The following is a 21,671-nucleotide window of genomic DNA, read 5'->3' on the forward strand; positions in this document are numbered from 1 at the left end:
CAGGAAATTAGCATATATTTGGCTGTGGAAGACATGTTAATACAGTGGAGAAGAAAGTAAATATTGTGGTTTTTGTTTGCTTAGACTTTACTTTTGGGGAGTGTCATACTAACACTTGCCTGTCCCCCTTCCCTGATTCAGTATGTTAAAAAGAGAGGAACTGCACGTGCTAGAGATTTTGATGTACCAGAGGGATGATAAGGATAAAGACATACCTTAACAGATGATACAGATAAAGACATATCCTAATAGACAATGCAAAGTAAAGAAATTTCTAAAATAATTTCTATTTTATTCTTAAAAGAAATAAGCTTCATATGATTCTTTAATGATTTAAACAATTGCTTTTGTGTTTTATGAGTTTTCTTCTCTTTTATACATACTGTAAAACATATTAGAATATTGAGGCATTCTGAAGTGCAGCTGAAAATCTGAGCTAATTATTTGTCAACTACTAGTATGTAAAACATAGTAGCTATTTTCTGAATATATAATTTTTCACAGCCAGTAGTATCTCCTTAACAGTTATTGTTGAGGGATCTATCTTTATTATTTGGCTATATTTTTAGATTGACTTGTGCTATGTTTCTTTTCCTCAGAGGACTGTTGCTATGGCTCAAGAGGCTCTTAAGATGAAGCTTGTGTTTTAACAGTGTGAATGAAAACAATAAGTCTTTTTAAAATGTTTTTGACAACTTAGAATTACACAGATATTTGGAAAATTGGCGAGCATTTCCTCTTTGTCTGTAGCCTGTTTCTGTTACCTTTTATTCCTGCATCTCAGGTAAATTTTGAAAGCCAAGAGTTTAACAGGATTTTTCTATAAGGATGTGCACAGATACAGCTTTTGCTATAGTGTCACAAAGCGTGACAATACAGGAAAACTGTTGAAGTATCCCAGTACTTTCAGTTTTCCAGCAAACTAGATACACTACTTATGAGAAGAATCAATATTGTTACAAGCCAGGTACTGTAGTCTTTTAGGAATAGGTCTCTTGCAACAGAGAACTTAAAAATGAAGCTGGGTTATAGGTTTTGCAAGGGTATTTCTGTTTCATTCTTGTTGTTTTTTTCAGGATTTTTTTCCTGAACGGACAGGAAAAGCCTTGCTAAATGCTATCATTAGAAAAATCACTCAGTAATATGTAAAATATTGCTCTGATTAAAGCACTTTAACTTTGATGGGAATCCTGAGATCTGGCTTCTGCATTCAGACTAATTTCCCCCCAGAATTTTTTTTTTTTTCATTTTTGCTGCTAAAGCATCATATTTTCACCAGGCTTGCTGTCTGCACTGGATGACTAATCGTCATGGCACCTGGTGCATTCAAGCAGGCCTGTGCAGTGGAATAGTCATACCTAGTTATGTCTGCACACCTGATGTTTTATTAACCAGTATTGATTTTTTTACCCGGGGGACTTTTTTCTTCCTGAAAAAAGGCAACCTTGCAGGAGTGAAAGGCATTGCAGGGAATGAATTTCTAATGAGCCCCTTCTTTCCCTTTCTTGCCTCCTTTTAATGTAGCTTCATATTTTAAGTGCCTGAACAGAAATTTCATTTTAAGCAATTCCATTTTGATAAATCCTTTTAAACCTTGACTTTCTGTAAGGTTATTTTTTAAAGATTGTGCTGCCTGACTGACACGCTTAGCAGTGCCTGTAAATTTGAGCATTTCATTATAGGTTGCAATGAAGCATGCTCACATGCAGTGAAATACAGAGAATTGAGTAGCCTAGACTATTTCAGTAATGCTGAAAGTGGGAGCGTGGGGGAGGGGGCAAATAAAAGAAACCTCTGTCATAAATCAAGTAGTACTGAAATTCTATCTTTTCTGTTTAGGTGTAGTTCACATGGTTCAATTAACAGCAGATCTCTCAGAATCAATTTCCTTCTTGTTTGTATCAAAATAAGTTTGTGATAGTATGGATTTATGTCAAGATTTCTTTATTTTGCTGCTATTTTTTAGAATGAAACTCCTGAGATTTCCAAGGAAGTGTATTTGTCTTGGGAGTATTCTATTTAGGAATGTTACTATGTGAAGGAAAGCAATCCCAGGAATTATCTGTGTACTTAAATGCACTGTCATAGACCTTCCATAATTCAACTGTATTTTACCAGGGGCTTACAGTTGGCCTTTTGCTGTGTTTGAACACTTTTTTTTTTTATTTTAATAATGAAGAAGAATTAAAAATAAAGCTCAAAGGAAACATTAGGATTGAAACAAAGCTGCAGAAAGGATCTAGGAACTATTTCAGATCTCTGTTGGTTCTTGCTCTCACGCTGTATTTTTAATTTGCTGCCACAGTCCATCAGCTGGTGTATACAGACTGCAGACCCACCATTAGTTGTCAGTGGATGAGGGTCCTCATGACTCATTCTGACAGCTAACTTGCACTATCACAGTAATATGGGCTTGAAGCCCTGTTTTATTCTTTGGGTACAGTTAAAATAACCTTTCTCTATAGAAAGTGGTGGGCTTTTTTCTTTTCCCCAGTGTTGCTAATCCTGGAGTTCATTTAGCATTGCAGTATTTCTTGTGGTGTCTTTGTGTTTATGTAATCAATCTCTTTCTTTCACAGTTTTTGGCACTGGGAACACATTATGGCAAAGTTTATTTACTTGATGTCCAGGGGAACATCACACAGAAGTTTGATGTTGTAAGTATGATGTTATTCAGAACCCATTTACTGGCATGTAAAACTGCTGCAATGTACACTTAACACTCATGCTGCAGTAAGTCAGTTACAAGTGCAACTACACTAACACATTCCATAACATAAAAACCAGTCTGTGGTCCTTGCAAAAAGAAGTTATGCTGGATGTCTTTGTGGTGAGCACATCTCAGTTTATATATAGGAAACTTCTTCATGTAGCAGAAGAGGAAATGCATATTTATGATTGCAAGTGGCTATTAAAAATGGAACCCGGAAACTCATTACTGCCATAAGGCATGAACCTGTTCATTAGCTGACTACTGTCAGTTATTAGCTTGTGCACTGTCACCTTATCTAGTTGCCACAAGTAATTGAAAAGTGATGACCTTGCTGGCTCAGTTTATCAATTACAAATACATAATGCTAATATTTTATGTAAATGTTTTGAAGTTTGAATTATTAAGGGATTGTATTGATTGAAGAAAAAGAAGAAGCCTTTTTCCTTATTGTGCTTTGTGATATCAGACGAATAAAATGCTACATTTAAAGCTCTGTTCTAGAGTATTAAATGTTCCTTTTTATTGTGGATATTAGTTCATTACTTTCAAATTCCCTGTCATTCTTGGGGAGTGGAAGGAAAAGAATTAGAATTTTTTTTTCTCCTCCGGTCTTCAAAAATGTTGGTAGCCAAGCACTGTTTTTTCATAGCAATATAAGCACTAGCCATAGAAACCACCACAAGATGTGGACATGTTTGCAAAGAGAATATACATTCTAAAGCTGACACAGCTGCATGGAAGGGGTCAAGCGTTTGTTTGTATTTTTGAAAAATCTAATTATGAATTGTGCAAGGGAGTAGAGCATAAACTTAAGTATAAACTTAAGATGCAGCTCATGAAGGGATTTTTAGATTTAATTTTATTCAGATTGACAATGACCTTACTGGGGATTCATTAAAGTCAAACTAATTATGAGCTTCTATTTCTTTTAATTTTGTATGTTCATCAGCCCTGTAGCTGAGAATGCTGACTGCATTTCAGAAGAGGAAAAGCTCTTGGTGTCTCCCTTGCAGTTCTTATTACTTTACATGCATGCTTCTTGATAGAGCTTCTCTGGGAAGTAGGAGAAACTTCTCTATTTGAGGCAGGTCAGATTAAATATACCTGAATTATTCTCCTCCATTGCTGCAGTAGAAAACAGAGTCAGAGACTCACTTAAATGAAGTGGAGATTTTGTATTGAGTCTGGCATTAACTGTCCTAAACTTGTATTTGTTCCACTCAGTATAAGGTGCTTGGAAAATTTTAGTTGTAGAACAATATTTTGTCCACCACCAATGCATGTTCTCTCACACTGGTTCCAAGAGATGAAATCATCCTTCTGTGAAGACTTAGGGAACTGCCTAGATGTAGAGCAAGGAACAAGGGGACCTGTTACCTGGTAAAGTCTATAAAACAAAATCCCTGCATTCTCTTTATACGCACCCTCCCAAATTTGCTGTTATTTTCTTTGTTTTTCTTTACTGAAAAGTCCTACCAGCGCCTGCTGGGAGGCTGGTTTCTTATGAAGTTAGTGTTGAACTATAAAGTTACTTTCTGCTCAAAGATGTTACTTTTCCAAACTTAGCCTGCTTCAGCATGATTTTTGCACTGTGTCTCTTGTAAAGATGACAATGATTTCTTTTGAAACTATTGTTAGAGTACAAACTGCTTTTTGAGCTGGAGAATAGGAAAAAGAAATGTTTCTTGGATTCTACTCTTAATGTTTATATCTCTTTTTGTAATGTACATGTCTCCGCTGCAATAGATTATATCATGGATTAGTTGGAAATGGTGCTTCTTTTTTCTTTTTTTTCCTCTTTTTTCTAGTTTGAAGAAGAATGATTTTTCTCTAGTACCACTTGTCTTTAAAAGTAAAGTTTCTCAAGGAACTACTAACTTGTAGAACAGAACAGGCTGCCTATGTGAGAAGAAAGCAGCTCTATGATGTACATGGCTGCTTAAGCTGAAAAGTTTTCTGAATTAATAGTGTCAGCTGCTGAACCCATAGACAGTTTATTCTGAACTGGCTGCTGTATGCCAAAGTATTTTCCTTCTAACCTGAACTTCTCAAGATGTTGAATTTCAGACTAGAGACATTACTACAAAACATTCACTGGGGGTCTCAGTTCACTTCTCTCCTTCTAATGCCTCTTTATTGTGTCCCCTGGGGAATTTGCATTAAAGTATTGCCATGTTATAAATCCCAAATGAAACCTAACCCTTTCTGGAAAAAAAAAGGGAATTACTTCCTGAAGTCACGCAGGGACAAAGCATTTCTGTAAATGTGCTGGTGAAGACTGTTTTCACTAGTGGTGTTTTTTCTGGTTCTTTTTCTCTGATCCAAAAAGAACAAATTCCTTCTCAGACCCTTATCATTGGTGAAATGGCATATACAGCTCTATCTTGAAGTTGTTAATAGGGGAAGTACCTGTTGTTACTGATTATTGGAAATTAATATTATATATAATTTTTTCTGATTAAAATAGCAATATTACCACTGAAATATTTTAATTGTTTGCAGTAAACAGTGTACCTGGGGAGTGTCTTTTATGTATTTTCCTTTTTGAAAGGATCTTTACAGCAGATGTTTCCTGTCTTGTGACATTGCAGAAATTAATAATAAGGATAGCAGTGTGATGCCCTTTGTACAAAAGAAAACAGTTACATAAGGAACTGTACATCATCTGAGACTTTATCTCCATTTTTCAGGGGGTTGTTTTGGTTTTGGGTTTTTTTTTAAAGAAAAGCTGGGATGTGAAAAAACTAATTTTTTTTATACATCTGTTAAATGTGTAATTATCAAAAACAAACCATACGTGGGAAACTTAAAAAGCTACTAGATTCAAACACTGTTAGTATGTAAAATAAACCAGAATTATGCAAGAGGGTTTTTTTAAGCATTTTTTAGAAATTCATTTCAATGCCAAGTGCATATTAAATATTCTTAGAAAATACCATTATTGCTCTCTTAGTCCTCTTGATTACTGTTTTTCTTTCCTAATTTCAGGAAGGCATGTTAAAAAAAATATAAATGGTCTTGGAAATTGAAGAAATAAGAATTTTTGCTTTTATAATAAATTCTTTTTTTTTCCATAATGCATCTGCATTTGAGCCAAATTGTAAAAAGGTACTCATATCAGAGGATTTGCAGCAAAATGAGGGAGAAAATTCACCAGTGTGTTGCATTATCTCCAGAATGGCCAAGTTTTGAATGGCAGCACTCATTTTCAAGACCGAATGCATTTATCATTTTAATTTGAGCTAAAAACAGCTGTAAGAAACATTAAAATATAAAGTTTTGCATCCCTAGATGTTCTGGTATTGTAACACACTTTCTTGTTTATTGTTTAAAAAACCTATTAGGACTACACTTCTTGATGTCCATAGCAGGAAATCAATGTGGTTATCCTGGGTTACAAATTCTGTAGTGTCTACTCTGCTTTGACCAATAAATATTCAAAGAGGCTTCTGTGAAACTTACGTTAAAAACTAAAAATTATTTTTAGAATGAAATCTTACTCTCATCCAGCTCTTTGAATATCTGATGCAGAATCCTATACCAAGTGGATGACTAGTCTTTTCAGGCTTGCAACTCTAGTCAACACCAGTAGAAATGTGTGCTTTGAAACTGTTGTAAGATATTTGTGTTTTGGGGGGAATTGAGACAGGAGTTGGGAGGCTTTGGCCTTTTGTGTTGCTTGGTATCTCAGCAGTTGTGCTCGTGCACTTGTTATACCTCTCTCCGCTTCACCTAGCATTTCTGTAGCTCTTGCCAGGGTGGCTTGTCTTTGACAATGTCAGTTGCCTAAGATTTAGTGGTATGCATCCTCAATAATGTATGTTTGACAAACTGGTATTCTCTTGTATTAGGGTTCAGTGCATTGAGTGAGCTGAAACGTGTCAAATACACTGAAAATTATTACTAAAAGGCAACAAGAAGAGGCAGGAAAAGCCTGCTAATTCCACTGACAAAGGATGATGCAGAACTGATTCACAGCACGTTAATTCCAAATGTCTCTCCATCTTTCTTTCCTTCTTAGACTGTCTACAATTTATTCATATAATTACTGCCTGAACTGACATCCTGTGGATTAAGGATTTGTAGATATGAAGAAAGCTGTACAAACATGTTTAGTTACGTAACAAATCAAAAAGCTTTCAAAGGGCAAGAAAACCTGTCCCCATTCTGGTCTTCTTCTAAACATCAAGCTTAAAGCAAAAGTAATAAGAAGTCTTGGATGGTGCCAGTGATAGCCTTTTAGAAGGGGGAAGATTGCCTATTTTATAAGTAACCCGCATTTGAATGTTTAATGCATTGAAGGTGTTTCAGTAGTGATGTATGAGTCTAGAAAATGATCTAAATAGTGGTTTAATGCTTCTCTTAATACAAAGAAATTGAAGTCTTTTAGCATGCAACAGCTATTGTGAGTTATTCAAGACCGCTAGAGTTTCAGAAAGAAACCTCCTCACAGCATATCTTTTTACAATATGTTTCTTGCCTTGCCTTGCCTTGTGGTTATCTTTGTGATTGTCTCGCATTGTGTAGCACTAGCTCTTTAATTATAGTTTTTTTATTGGAGTGATAGTAATGCAAAAACACTACGTCATCTCTGCTGCCATGAAGGCTTGAAAGGGAGTTCCTTCTGTGGCGGTATTATTGCCCTTGAGTGTATTGAAGTTACAGCACTCACCAGTCTCTGGAGCAAGACCTTGGTTGAAGGTCAGTGTGTGGCCTATTGGTTTTGCTGATAACTCAGCAGGTTGCAAAGAAAACCAGAGGTTTCAGTTGACTTGTTGCCTCTTGGCAAGAGTTTAATTGTTAACAACAAAAAAATATTTCTAACAAAGAAACAGCTGTTCTTAAGCACTAAGTGCTGCTGCTAGCAATGATACAAAACCTGCTAACTGCTGTAGGAGATTAGGCAACATCTTTCAATGGGGAAGGTAACTTACCTTTTCATTGTATAATGAAGTTGCTTTGGATGGAACTTTGCATGAGAGTTTGAGACTAAGATGATGTAAATATCACTTACTTTGACAAGCTACTTCAAAGTCCCTGTTTTTTATCTTTAACGACATCATTGTAATTGTTAGTGTCAGACTATGTAGGAAAACTTAGGAAGTGAAGCAGCAGAATTTAAAGATCTGGGTAGGTCTCTGTTAGGATTTCCATGGTGTTACTGTGCCTGTTAAATTTGAAGCTGATATCCTGTTTTGTTTATAAAACCAAGTAGTCTATTTTAAGTGAGAGTTCCAAAAGCCAAAATAAAAATTATGGTTTTGATAGAAGCAAGTGTCTATTGCAAAGGACAAGTTTCCTTTTCAACCCTGGGACCTCCCAACAAAATAGGTGTTGCATTTTTATGTCTTAAATGCTTTATGCCAACTGCTAGCTCTTTCAAATGGAAAAAATTGATACAAATGTCATGTTTTGGGATTTTTGTCTTAAGTCTTGAATGTCTACACCCAATTTAATATCACTTCTGCTTCTCTCTGTCTGTCTTTTCATTTTAACTGCAAAGGATTTGGAAATCCAAATGTTTTTACAGTAGTTGTGGGAATAATTCAGATGGCTTTTGAGTCTGGCTTTTTTGTATCAAGGCTTAAAAAGTATGTTTTATATGTTTCTTCTGGTACTGTGCTTATTAGGTTGCTTGTGACATGAACAGTTTCCAATGGGAACTGTGGAGCTATTGAAGATTCAGAACCATCTTTGGCAGGAACCATGGTGTACCTGTGGTATCTTGCATAGACTGGCAGAAATTTTGGCGTCATGACCATTTATTCCATAGATCTAGAAAAGTTTCTTGTCTGACAAAACTGAAATAAGAAAAAAAAACCTCTTGTACGTTTTGCACCTCATCTTTGTACTATTGTATCTGACTTTCCTATGAAAGGAGTATTAATGAAATTTTTAGTTAACCAAAAAAATCAAAGGGATATGGAAGGTATTTGATACTAATAGAAATGTTGTTTGGATTATGGATGAAATGTGGGAGTTCTAAACAATTCTAGAATCACTTATAATTAATTTTTGTAGCTCAAAACTTAGGAAGTGTCACCATTTCATTCAATTATTCTTTCAGGATTGTACTTTCAATAACTGTAGCTTAGTGCAAAAATAATGTTAAAATTTTAGCTGGAGGTATGAGTTCAGCTACAGAAAGTCTTGTATGGTACAGTCATTTATTTCTTGAATGTTGTTAACTCATACGAGTCAGATGTGTGCTTGTACTGCAGCAAACAGTAACATGTATGCTGTCAATCTAATTAATTTCAATTGAAGTATAAAGCCCGTGTATTTTAGCAGCTGATTTTGGAGTAGCAATTGTTTCTGCCTTCTCTTTTGAACTCTTGACTAGCAACTAGGTGGCCCATGTCCCTTTTTTGAGAAGGATTACAGCCCCATCTTTAGACCTAATGGTCCTTCTACAACTTCATTACCCTTCAAATGCATATTGTTTTCCTTTTTTTTTAACATAGAAGCATTGGAAGAAGTCTCCTTTTTTGTTCCCCAGTATCAATCACTTTACCTCAGACTGGGTATCTTGTTGTTTGTCAGCTGCATTTCATGACCAGCTCTAAATGTATTACATTTAAGGTACCTTAGCAGCCCTCTTTATTGTCTCTGACTTCAGTAGAAATCTGTTATGTCACCTTTTAATGAGGTAAAGGACTGTGTTTACATACTGTTCTGTCACAAGCATCTAGACATAGGAAATAGTTCACTTTCTCTTGACTTGGTAGGATGCTGTCGTATTCTGCATGGTTTTTTCGAAAAAAAGCATTGAATAATCTAGGGTGAAGACATTTGAAAAGGGGAGAATGCAAAACATAAAGGACATTAAAGACATTACTACTGTAGTATTTAATACAGCATTGTTGATCAATGAAAGCTTCCAATTTGTTTTCTTTTTTCACCAGACCTTGTTGCCTCTTATTTCTGTGGAGGATCAAGCAGAGGACCTTACTGTAATTCTGCAAAGTAAATTTACATGTGTCACTTTCAGACAGTTTTGAGCAAAATTATTTTTGATATTATTAAGATACATCAAAATCATCAAAACAGGTTTTTTTTTTTCCTTTTAACTCTTTCACCATCCAGGTGTAGTAATATTTGCTGTTTGAATGTGTGTCACGTCTCAGGACTATTTAGAAAGTGGACCACTGTGCCAAATTGCTCTGGAGTTTTATTGGCACCAAGGAAGCAGCAAGTTTCAGGTAGCACTAATTTAGTGTTTTCATAGAAGACTGGTAACTCAGAGGTGCATTTTCTAAAATCTAATAACACTTAAAAGCACAGGGAGGATTTGGAGAGGTTTGATTGTAAGAAAGCTAGCGTGTTGCTAATTCCTAGGGCTGTTTTCCTTTCAAATGGGGTATTATACCTGGATGGTATTTTTGTCCATAGGGAATGCAGGCACTTATGTGCATATATAGAATAATAGTAGTTTGCCTGTCAGAATTATTAAGAGTTCAGGCATTAATAAAATATTATTTACATTAGAAAATGTTTTCCTGGTTAGAAAGACTGAATTCTGGAGGACAATGTTTTTTATACAAGTTGACATTAATGACAGGGCTACAGCCCTTTGTTTCCATTAACAATAAAAATACAGCACTGTTAAAAATAGATAATGACATAACAGGGGCATAATATGATGAGCAAAACATGAAGGCAAAACCAAGTAGTTTTTTCTATGAGGAAGACATAATTGATAATGAACTTAAAAATTCTAATAAAGGTTCCTTTCTGGAAGATGAGACTTATTTGTTTTAAAAGACATGCCAGTGTGTGTAGTACTTTATTGCACTTGTGATGGAATATTAAACATGTACAGTCCAGATTTGACCAGTGTCTGGTGTTAATACCCTCAGAATGGCTGCTGATAAAAGTACCTACTGTCAAGTGACCATCTCCACTGTGATGGTCTTTACTGTTAAAGAAGTTAGTTTCACTCAGTGTCCTCTGACACAGAGAAATAAAGATATAAGAAACGTCAGAAATTGGTATTTTGGTGTTGGAAGGTTCACCACTGTAATCCTAAACTGGCTGCTAGTTGAAGTCTAGTTGTTGAAGGTCTTGGCAGTTTTATGGATAGGAGCTTTGAAATGTCAGCAATGTAAAGATGGAGTGAATGAACGTGTTTGATTTTTTAATCTACTTTAAATAAAGTTTATGATATGCAATCAAATGTACACTTCACTGGTATTGAAATAGAGCCTCTTTGTATGTAAATGCATTGAGGAACTTGTACAGGATCAATTAATCTTCATATTTAGCCTTGCCTATCGTACTGTCACAGTGAGGATATGGCATACGATACACTGCTTACAGTAAATTACAGCGCCCTTCATGATACACAGTTTCTACCAGTGTGAGTACTCTCTGTCTCCCTCCATCTTTTTGGTTTGCATATGCTTTTAAGATCCTGACAAGACATCCAGTATTGACTGAGTATCTCTGGGGGACTTGTGAGACTTTACCAGATGTTTATAATTGCAAATAAAGAAAGTTCCAGAGTTGGTGTCCAAAGAGAATACAATGCTTTCAGTAATCAGAAAATGTGTTTATTATTGTATGTGGCTCTGACTTATGCTAGTCTGTATCAGTGTTGATAACTGAAAATTTACATGGAAAATGACACTGTAGCTGTAGGTGTTGGCTGAGCTTGAGCATTGATAACCCAGTGTAATATTCCACTATGCCAGGAGTATAACTGCTTATGTTGTTTTCAGCCAGGAAAGGGAATTCATTTCCTTATAATATTTCTGCGTCTGTCTGATTCCATCAGTGGAGATATTTTCACTGATTTCACTAGCCACTGGGTTTGGATCATTTTTTGTAGCAGAGTAGTTGACAAGCCAAAATAATTGGGAAAAGTACTTACTGAAATTTTCCATTGCAGGAGCTTACAGAAAGAAAAAAACAAAAAAGAGAACTATGAAGAAAATAATGGGCATGTGTGGAGAAACAGTGTTTCCAGGCTCCATGGGATGATGTCTTCTATCTTGTGTTAGGTCAGAGATTGGGATGAGCACCATGGCTGTTCAGAAAACCTTCCTGGAAATGATGTTGGCACAACAGTGCATGAGCCCTAAGCAGAATAGTCAACAGCCCCTTTGCTTCTTCAAAAGTTTGGTGGATGCACCAATAAATTCATCTCTAAAGAGAAAACCTCTCCTGACAAGAGCTTTCGCTCTATGTCCTGCTTGGCTTTTTTCATTTGTCACGTTTCTGAAATGTGGCTTATCAAGAAATGGAGTAAAATCTCATACTTTCCACTTCAAGGATGGAATTCTACAAAATTCTGTTAAATACATTAATGATGGTGGTAGTATTCTGTTAGAAACAAGCAGTGAAAGTGCCCCTTAAGTTACATCCTCAGAGTTTTAGATATTTTTGGCGACTGTTCTTCAAAGCCTATTTTAATAATTCAGTAGCCTCTCTTGAAAGTTTATATTTAAAGATGAATTCTCACAAGTTCATTGTGTTTGGCAAACTATTCTGAAAAGAAAGCAGTAACAGAAGTTGGTGAGGTGAACCTCTGCATTGCCTGGAATAGTCTTTCTCCCCAGGGGGTGTTGAGTTTTCCAAGGAAGATCTATCTATCACCAGCAGGCTTTCCTCAGCCCTCCCCCCGTACTTCAGCCTTCTCCATGGCTGTGTGATTGGGAATATTGCTTCATATTCTCAGATGGCTTCAATACACAGATAGCAACAAAGAAGTAGGGAAAGGCTTAGGACATAAAATTGTTGAAGAGCCCTACAGTTATACAGAGGATGGCAAAGGGGATGTGGGGGGAGAAGGAAATGGGAGTAGTTTGCTTACTTTGGTACAGAGTTCCCAGGAGGATATCTCCTTACACTGCAGTGTTTTAATAGAAAAGAGATTTTTCTTTGGATCCATCAGGAATTAGCTAACAGTTCGATTCTGCTAGGAAGTAGTCGAGGCTTTCAGTATAGATTTGGTTTTGGTAATAGTTCCATCAATCGTAAACAAGCATTCTGATTATCTAGTAACTACGAGAGATTTAGGGAGATCCCTTGTTAATATTTTTTTTTTCCCTTGGATGTTTTGGTTTTTTTTTTTCTTAGTCCCTGCAGTTGACAAACAAGGTTAAGGGATTCACTGATGTGAAAAATATTGAAATCACTGTAGGTTTTTTGTTCTTTCTCACTGTCTTAGACTGTATTTCAGAGACTTCTTGTCCTCATATTCCCTTAGTTTTTGACAAGCTTTTGAGATCTTTGGTTTTTGTAGATAAGGTCTGCCTTCCTGCAGACAAGATAAAAGTTAATGTTGTTATTGTTCTGTGTCCTAGACCTTGTCACTCCCCTGAGCCTTCCCCCCTTCCTTTTCTTCTAACCAACATAATCTCCCATTTTTCATTTGGAGAATGACAGATTCAAGAGTGTTACAGGATATGCAATGGAGCAATAGTTCCCACCAGAATTTTGTTGCTAATATTGGTGAACTAAACCTCTTTGGTGTGAATATTAGTAAATTTTCAGGAAATGAAACTTTCGATGTTATAAATATAGAGTATGCTTCTTCATTGCAGGCAGTGGTGAACATGTTTTTCTTTAACTCCTACAGTTGCATTTTCAGTTTAGACTTTTGTGTTATTGTGCTTTGTTCCTCGGCTATGTGTAAATACATATGTGTGTACTTCTGTCTTTTTATGGGTAGATCATGGTACAGCACTAGAATTTGGGTTTCAAGATGCTTTTTCCTGTGTTGTATCAATGAAATTTTGCAAATATGCAAAATATTTGCGAGTCAGTGCAACACTGCAGCATTTGGAACAAGAAAACTGCGTGGGTTCAGTTTCTTTTTAAAGACAGTTCCTCAGTACAAGAGATCTCTGGGTATGAGTGTTTTGAAGTTAAAAGAGGTGGGACACAACATATGATAGAGTTGTGCTCAACTGTTGCTGAGGATTTGGGATGCTTTTCAAAGCCAGTTCCTCATCCTACATGGAGCAAGGTTTGTGTTTTGTGAGGATCTTAGCTTAGTTATGACAATAACTGAGGTGGTTTCTGTTTGCAAATCAGTATTTTACACTTGGATACCTCTGCCATGGTGGAAATAATACAAACATAATAATGGTAGTCCATACTCCAGTAAGCTAACCATGTATACAACCAAGTATACAACCGTGGGTTGATTGATCATATTGCTGTACATTGGAGCTTTACATGCTTGTTTATGTGAATGGCATGCAGATGAAACATGAATAAATGAAAAGTATGCACATTTAGGAGACAGTTTTTTTATTACAATGCAACTTTGTACATGCAATTTGCCTTAGTATGGAGAACAGGCAAATTGCATGTACAAAGTTGCAATGTAATAAATCTGTACATAATCATTGTACAGATCCAGACTGATAGTCATGTAGCAGAAAAGACCCTTAGGTGTTTTTCTTCTTTCAGTATATATATATATATATATATTATATATGCATGGTATCACGTCCCTCTGAGGGAATCTGAGGGAATCTGCAAGGGGTTCTTTTGGAAATGGATGATTAGGAACTAAATTAAGCCAAACAAGGCAAATGTTGTATCTGAGAACTGTTTATTAGTGATGAAAAAAAAAAAGAAAAGTAAAAGAAAAAGGAGTTGCCCAAACGAAAGAGGGCTGGAAAAGAAGGAAGGAAAATGGAAAAGGAGGGGAAAGGGCAGGGAGAGAGGGGGGAGAGGAGACAGAGAGGAAAGGAGGGCGTTGCCACCTGCGGGTCCGGGGAAGTGCCGCCGGTGTTCGGGCGGCGGGCCGTGCAGGCCTGGCTCCGAGCGAGCCGACGCGACTCTCGGGGAGGCTCCACAGACACACAGACCGGAGGCTCGGGACCCTGGACAGGGTCGGGGCGAGCATCGCGGTGCCGGGCTCGGTTGGAGCAGCCGGGTTGAACGCAAGTAGCTCAGGCAAGGACGCGCGGGCCAAGCGGCACTGTGGTGGTCAGGGACAGGCGCGAAGGCAGAAGAGCCAAAAGGCAGACTGGGGTCAGGGCAAAGGAGGGAGCGAGCAAGGCAGCAAGGGCGCAGTGGCGAGCCCCTGAGCAGGCTGAAGCCAAAGGTAAAAAGCAAGTCTCAAAAGCCCCTGGCCAAAAGACAAGTCCCCAGAAAGACACAAAGCATAAAACCCAAAAGCCCCTCAAAGCAAAAAGCATAGTCTCCAAAGCCCCCCACTGCTCGTGGTGAAATTACTTTTTGTGCTCTCTGGCTCTTCCCTAAGCCTGCCTGTTGGCTGGAGACCATTGGCCCAGTCTAACCTTCCAGGGCAGTCCATTGGTGGTGACCTTACATCGTCTGAGTGGAGAAGCCTCTCTGGGGAGTTCCGTGTCTCCTACTGACTGCCCCTTGGGAGGAGGTGAAGTCCCATGTTGCCAGGTGGAATCCTCCCGGAGACAAGGCTTACCTCCTGCATGTGGCAGTTGTGCAACCCCTTCCTCATGTGCCCCTGGCAATCAGTGTCGAGATAAAGCTAAATTGGTTCCTCGCACACAGATAAATAATTGTGTGTAAATTAATTTAGGAAAAGTTTATGAAAAGTCTTTTTAAAGAATGGGTGAAAACACTGATTAAGGAGATTGTAGAAGTGATGGGAACTTCTTGAAGTAAAATGAGCTTTGCTGTAAGTATGATTGAACACTGCTTTGCTTTTCACACTCCTAATGTGCATGTGGTTTGCCTGCAAACCATGGCTAAAAGGCATGAAGTCACAGACAACTATTAAAATGTTTAGATTCCTAGCTTGTAAATATTGCATTTCTCACAGAATTGGAGTGAAATCCAGTCTTATGTTTCATGTTCATCCAGTTCAAATCCATTGGGATGCAGCATTTGTGAAAGAATCAATTATCCATTTGTTAGTCGGGGGAGCTTTACAAATTATACATTAGCAGATTGATTTCTCAGGTTCACCATTGGGCGACTGATTGTATAAGGTGGGTTGATGATGAGTGTCAGGGGAGAAGGAGTTGCCACAAAGAACACAATTAAAAGAAGCTTTCTGAGTGGCCATGAATTTACTCCTAATTGAAGAGCTGACTTAATCCATAGTAAGAGCATTTATTTCAAGCATTTTACATTAGGTAATTGATTATCACATGAGGTACATTTGCTGCTAGATATTTGATTTTCCTTTCTTTTAAATTTAGGATTTTGCAAAAGTCTGCATTTAGATCTTTATGTTCAAGGTGTCTACTAGCTTTCTCTCCTACTACCTAAACTTCTCTTTCGTCCATTAAGGTAATGGGTTTTTTTGTTCTATAGTGTCAGCTTGACATTATTGATTTTGAACAGTCAGACTTACTTATGTTGTCCAGAATTCCAAACATGTCTCCATCAGAAAGAAAACTGAAGCTAATGGAAATTCAGCTGAAGGTATTTCTTCCTTTGCTGGTGCTTCAAAAGTTTATGAAATTCTGAAGCTATTCCCAGGTAAATAATTTCCATTCCTAACCAACTGGACCAAACTTTTTGCTGAACTTGAATTATGATGCTTGAGAAATTAAATGTGTATTATTATCTCTTATACAGTACTGGAAGTATGATTGTGATCACAAAGTTGTTGTGTATTTTTACTTGATTGGCCTAATGGTAGGGGTCCTGATTAGGTGCAAAAAAGATTATCCAATGTAGTGCTAATAAAATAAATAGTACATTTTCAACATTTTATATACAGCGCCTCTGGTTTTATGACATGAGGCTTAAGATTAGATCATCTCTCTTACGTGTTCTAAATTTTAGATTCATTTGCATGTTACAGGTTTTTTCCAATGCACATTTCAAATACCTTTACAACAGTCAAGTGACCAAATTACAGTGTGTATCATGGTTCCAACTGTGTTAAATAATCAGTGCTTCAAATTATGATGAGTTAGTGACGACTTTTGTCTTCTCTAACCTTGAGTGATTCTTCATCTTTTGTAGATATGTAAAGGTAGATTGGGCAGGAGGGGTATTTATTCCTTTACTGTAAAATCCAAAGCCTGTTTTCTTTTGTCAGACAAATACATTCATCAGTGTGTTAGCTGGACAAAGCTTTAAAAAAAACACAAGGGAAAGGCAGTTGTAACTTTATGCCTGAGTTTATAACATTTATTTAAAAAAAGAAAAATAAGAGCAAGGTGGGAGGGGGTGACTCACAATATTATATGTTTTCCTCCTTTCTGAAATATCAAAATTATCCACAGGGTATTGGATGCAATTGAACACAATTAATTTTGATGCAATTTAATTTAATTAATTTAATACAATTAAATTTGAAATAGTAAGTAGCTTTGCTGACTGGCACAAAAGTATATTTAAACAAATGATGGTTATGAAAAGAAGAACTGGAACTGATTCTGGAAGAAACACTTTAGTTTAGATAATATATGTACCAATTTTATCTGTGGTCTTTTCTTACTTATTTCCTGAATAGATTGAGATCTTGATTTTCAAACAGCTTTCCAGTGGAACATAATTCTGAAAATCATAGGTTTGACTGTTATTTAACTCTGAACAAGAAGAGTCTGGTATTAGAGTTCTTCCTGAAACTTTGTTTTAAAATGCATGTAATATTCAGCCTTTATTTTAAAATGCATGTAATATTCAACACTTTCTGAGCTCCACAGAAAGTTCTGACTTGTAATGTCAGCAGACAGGCTAATAGTCAATGTGCTAGTTTGACTTGAGTACAGAAAAAAATTTACTCTGTTTGCTTTACCTTGTGTATATCATTTCCTGTCAACACTTAGCTGGAGGGTTGTGTAAATGAGCAGGTCTCTTTTAGTTGAGTTCAGTTGTTTTCCCTGATTGTCATCTGTGTATGGTGGAGACAAAGAGGAAAAAATAATAGGAGAAAGAAAAAGTTAATAGCAACTGATGAAGGTGTTGGGCATGCAGAAGGCTTGTACCAAATTGCTACTTAAAATATATATGCTGTTATGAAATACTGTATCGTTGAATTAGAAACAGAACAAGTCTCGAAGTATTGTGCACTATTTTGAATGTTAGAAAAGTGCAAATACTCTGGAATCACTCTTTTTTTCCACTGACAACATTCTAGAATCTTCGAATCACAGAATGTTAAGTGCTTAGAATGTAAAGATTACATAGTCCTAATCTTCCCTGCCATGGGCAGGGACACCTGCTCCTAGACGAAGTTGCTCAAGGCCTTATTCAGCCTAGCTTTGAACAGCATCAGGGTTGGGATATCCACAACCTCTCTGGGCAACCTGTTCAGTGTCTCACCACGCTCACAGTATATAATTTCTTCCTAATATGTAGCCCAAATTTTCCCTTTTTCATTTGTACTCGTTACTCCTTGTCTTATCATTGCAGTTCCTGATGAAGAGTCCCTCTCCAGACTTTCTTGTAGGTCCCTTTCAGGTACTGGAAGTTGGGGTCTCCTTCTTTTCTCCAGGCTGTACAGCCTCAGCTTTCTCAGCCTGTCTTCATAAAAGAGGTACTTCAGTCCTCTTACAAACTCCATGACCCTCCTCTGGACTTGCTCCAACAGTTTCATGTCCTCCTGATGTTGGAGACACCAGAACTGAATGCAGCACTCCAGTTAGGATCTCACATGAGCAGAGTAGAGGGGCAGAATAATCTCCTTTGACCTGCTGGCATTCCTTGTGATGCAGCCCAGGATTCAATTGTGTTTTTAAGCTATGAGCACACACAGCTGGCTGGTGTGGAGTTTTTCCTCACCTGTAACCCCCAGGTCTTTCTTAGCAGGGTTGCTCTCAACCACTTCTCTGTACAAGCCATTGGTGTGTCTGGGATTGCAGTGACCCAGGTGTAGTGTCGGCAATGAAGAGGGACGGGGACTCCATGAAATAGTCAAAGAATCCAAATTTATTGTGAAGTACAACTGCTTATATACTTATTCTAGGAGGACTAATAATGTTTTACTGCCAGGATTGGGTTAATCATCACATAAACAAACTTATGCATTTTACAACATCTCTTGCATTTTACATCTCTTGCTTGAAGAGTTTGATGTTATTTTCTTTTTCTGGTAAGTCTGTCTGATTTAATCTTCTTGCAATCTTGATTCTATCCTCAAAGTTCTGTTTGCTATTACCAAGGCATCCATCCTCATTGAGGATCTCAGCCTCCTCTTCGTCCAGGGTAGCCTGGTCTCCTGTTTTCTTCCCACATCTTTTCTTTCCCTAGTATCTCTTTTGCTTGCCACATTCCTGTAGAAGCCCTTCCTGTTATCCTTAGTATCCTGCAGGAGAGGTTTTGCCTTACTGAGCACTGTTAATTACCTGAATAGGATCATACATTTAATCTCCAAAGTATTGCCATGTGGCTTTCACATTACAACAGATAAATTCCATCATCCTGATCCTTGTCTTCAGTGTTTATGTGAAGATAGCTTATGTAGTCCATTTTACCTATTTTCTACACGTAATTTTTTCAGAATCAAACTTTTTCAAAGCCATTTGACTGGAAAATAGGAATAGTGTGGACTGTAGGATTGAGCCGTCAGCTCCTCTGGTGTGTCCTGGTTTGTGTCATTTTGTCTTAGGTTTTGTTGCAGTAGTGTCTCCAACAAGGCCCGTCACATTGGAGTGCTGCCAGATCTGCTGTTGCTGTGATGCCAGTCTGATGGTGGATGTAGGTGCTGGAGTTATGAGAACATGACTAGTTGAACAGTGTACCTTAGTGTATGACCCTGTGCCAAGACTGTACTACTGAAGACAGATGTTTTGTCTTTGCAATTGCAAAATAACAAATGAAGGGAAGAAACTTAGTGGGAAAGTTGTGGCAATGGCAACTTAGATGCAGCCCAGAACAAAAAAAACCATATCACTTCCATGATAAACTCAGTTAAACTTTATATGCTTCTCCTCTCAGAAGGCCAGAGGTGTTCCTGGTAGTAGAGGGAATGGTGCAGAAATGGTTTTTCCCAATGGCCACCCCTAGATAGAGGCAAAGTCTTCTCTTGCACCTTGATGAGCAAAACAGAAATTTAGAAAGGCATTTTTCAAGGCAAGACAGGAATGAAAGTACATGCTGTTTATGAAGATTCTAGAAAGTTGCACTGACAACTGATACAGGATGCCTTACTCAGCATCCTCCAGTCTTGGAATTAGCCAATTCTGTGTGCAATATCTGAGAATAGAGCTTTTACAAGGATGTTGGCCACACAATCAGGTTGATGGGCTTGAGCTGTACTCCTCTGCTGATACCCCCTAAATGTGACAGAAGGAACACAGCTGTGGAATGTGCTCCAGCTGCCTGCCCTGCTAGTCATGCACTGGTGTCTGACCTTGAAATGTAGCAACTCAGCATAACCGGTCTGTGGTAAACAAAAATACTTCTGGAGCACATAAGTCAAGGAAAATTGGTTTAAATTCCCAGTGAACTACTTTGTAAACAACACTCTGTAGAAAGACCACTTTGTAATAGGCAGTAATTTCAATATTTCCAGGTGCCATTTTGTGGCGAGACCAGGAATTGTATGTTTTGTACACAAGAAAGCAAGAAAGCAAAAAGGCAGTGTAACTTTCCCAACTCATCAGACAACTATGGCAGTGCAGTGTTCAGTTGTTCAATCAACCTTGATTTTAAAAAAGCTTCTAGAAAATATAATTTGGGCATATGATATTTTCAGAGAGGATGGGAGAAAAGCTTCCCTTTCTCTGAGTTGGAATTTGTTGTGTGTGTGATAGATTATGGGGGGAATAACTTTCCAGAGGGTGTGAAAACACCTCAGTTCATCTGCTGTAGAATAGCCCACGTGGAGAGTGTGTTTTTATATACTTATTATATACTTTTAATGCAATTCCAACTGCCATAGCATATGTAAGGACCTGTGATACTTCAGACACAGTTGTGTAGCATCTAATGTGATCCCACAACTCCAGTGCTCTTCCAGTGACACTTTGTTTTTACACAAACGTATGATGGATTTCTTTTATCATGCTCAGAACCACAGGAGTAGTCTAAGTTGTGGTTAATTCCATTCTATTTTTTATGAGAATAAGAAAACTGGTTCTTAAAAGTCTAAGAGACTTACCTGTGGGAAGATCCTTCAGTGATTCTTGAAATGATGAGCTATTTGTTACAGAGGGTGAAATCAGGATCATGGTGCATAAGAAGTTTCTGGTGCCTGAATATAATTGACTTGGTTTTTGTATGCAAGAGGATATGCATCAGGTTATCCAAATGATGTTATGAGTTAGCCCTCCATACCTCAGGTATGAGTAGCTGTTTAAGCTAAGTAAACAGTAGCAGATACTGTCTAACCCTGTAGGTTAGAACCAAAAGTATATTTGGATAGGGAAGGGCAGATTTATTAAATTGGGATGGTTTTCAGGCCTTTCTCTGTATTTCTCTAAGAACAAGTAAATCGATGTTGCACTTCAATACCTTCTAATACTTCTGAGAACAGTATTAGAGCCAAAAATGAATGTAAGAGAAGGAATTTGAAAAAACAAATAAATACAGGCCTAGCCATCAGACCAAAATAGAAAGTCTCCAGTTGCCCTGATGTGTCTGTAGTCACTGCATTTTATCCAGAGTTTTGATAGCAAGAACTAATAGCCAGTGGTGCATAGGCACAGATGCTTAAGGTCTGGGAGCCTGGCACTTCATGGGAGTTCCAGAGCCCTGAGGCAGGTAACTGCAAAAGGAAAGTCAGAATTTTGGAGTGGGGCAGAAGGCTGGAAAGAAGTCTTTTGGCTTTGTCGTAGAAATACCTGTTCTGTAAGGATTTTTTGATTCATGCAACTAAACACTACTCAGTCGTTCACACGTAAATCTTTCAAAGTGCAAGGAATGTTAAAGCATGTCCTTGGTGATGTAACTTTAAAAGTATCTTTTCCTTGTTTTCTTTCTCTAGAGCCCAGTGAAGATAAATCAGATCAGCCTGGATGAAAGTGGAGAGCACATGGGTGTTTGCTCAGAAGATGGGAAGGTACAACAAATCTCTTTATATATTTGTTGAGGTAGCAGGTAGTCCTAGTAT

The 21,671-nt window shown here is 37.6% G+C and overlaps 1 protein-coding gene across 1 annotated transcript in view; it reads left to right on the forward strand.

Moving 5' to 3' along the window:
- The window catches only part of VPS41 (VPS41 subunit of HOPS complex), a 106,685-nt gene that overhangs the window by 21,908 nt on the left and 63,106 nt on the right, over nt 1-21,671 (forward strand). The window contains exons 4-5 of the mRNA XM_058022410.1: nt 2,580-2,657; nt 21,546-21,620. Of these exons, the coding sequence (XP_057878393.1) occupies nt 2,580-2,657; nt 21,546-21,620 (153 nt within the window). The remainder of the gene's footprint in view (nt 1-2,579; nt 2,658-21,545; nt 21,621-21,671) is intronic.

This window comes from Melospiza georgiana, chromosome 1 (genome assembly GCF_028018845.1).
Source record: "Melospiza georgiana isolate bMelGeo1 chromosome 1, bMelGeo1.pri, whole genome shotgun sequence".
Lineage (NCBI taxonomy): Eukaryota > Metazoa > Chordata > Aves > Passeriformes > Passerellidae > Melospiza > Melospiza georgiana.